This window comes from Buceros rhinoceros, unplaced genomic scaffold, assembly GCF_000710305.1.
Source record: "Buceros rhinoceros silvestris isolate BGI_N320 unplaced genomic scaffold, ASM71030v1 scaffold11690, whole genome shotgun sequence".
Taxonomy (NCBI): domain Eukaryota; kingdom Metazoa; phylum Chordata; class Aves; order Bucerotiformes; family Bucerotidae; genus Buceros; species Buceros rhinoceros.
Window position 1 is genome coordinate 48,441 of NW_010391327.1, and position 324 is coordinate 48,764.

General features: G+C 65.4%; 1 protein-coding gene across 1 annotated transcript in view; it reads left to right on the top strand.

Moving 5' to 3' along the window:
- The window catches only part of NTNG2 (netrin G2), a 45,631-nt gene extending 45,536 nt beyond the window's left edge, over nucleotides 1–95 (top strand). The window contains 1 exon segment of the mRNA XM_010141250.1: nucleotides 1–95. This exon segment is cut by the window's left edge and continues 25 nt beyond it. Coding sequence (XP_010139552.1) covers nucleotides 1–95 — 95 coding nt within the window.
- Nucleotides 96–324: the final 229 nt, after the last annotated feature.

Consider the following 324-nt stretch of genomic DNA (forward strand, 5'->3'; position numbering starts at 1 on the left):
AGGACTGAAATGGTGCCCCCAGCGTCCACACCAGCCTTGGCACCCTCCTGCTCGGGTTGCTCGCCCTCCAGTTGCGCGGCTGGGTGGACCTCTGAAGCCGTCGAGGAGGAAGCCCAGCCCAGGCACGTCACCCGAGGGACCTGGGGAGACTAAGGTAACAGGTGGCTCTCCCCAGCGTCTCCTGCGCCTTCCTTCACGCTAGGACTTGCACAGCGTCTTTCAGTCCGCTTTCCAAGCAGAGAGGTACGCAGAAAATCAGGGGCTGACTCCCGCCCGCGAACCCGTCCCGGCGGCAGCCAGGGTGGCCACAGCGCAGAGCTGGCT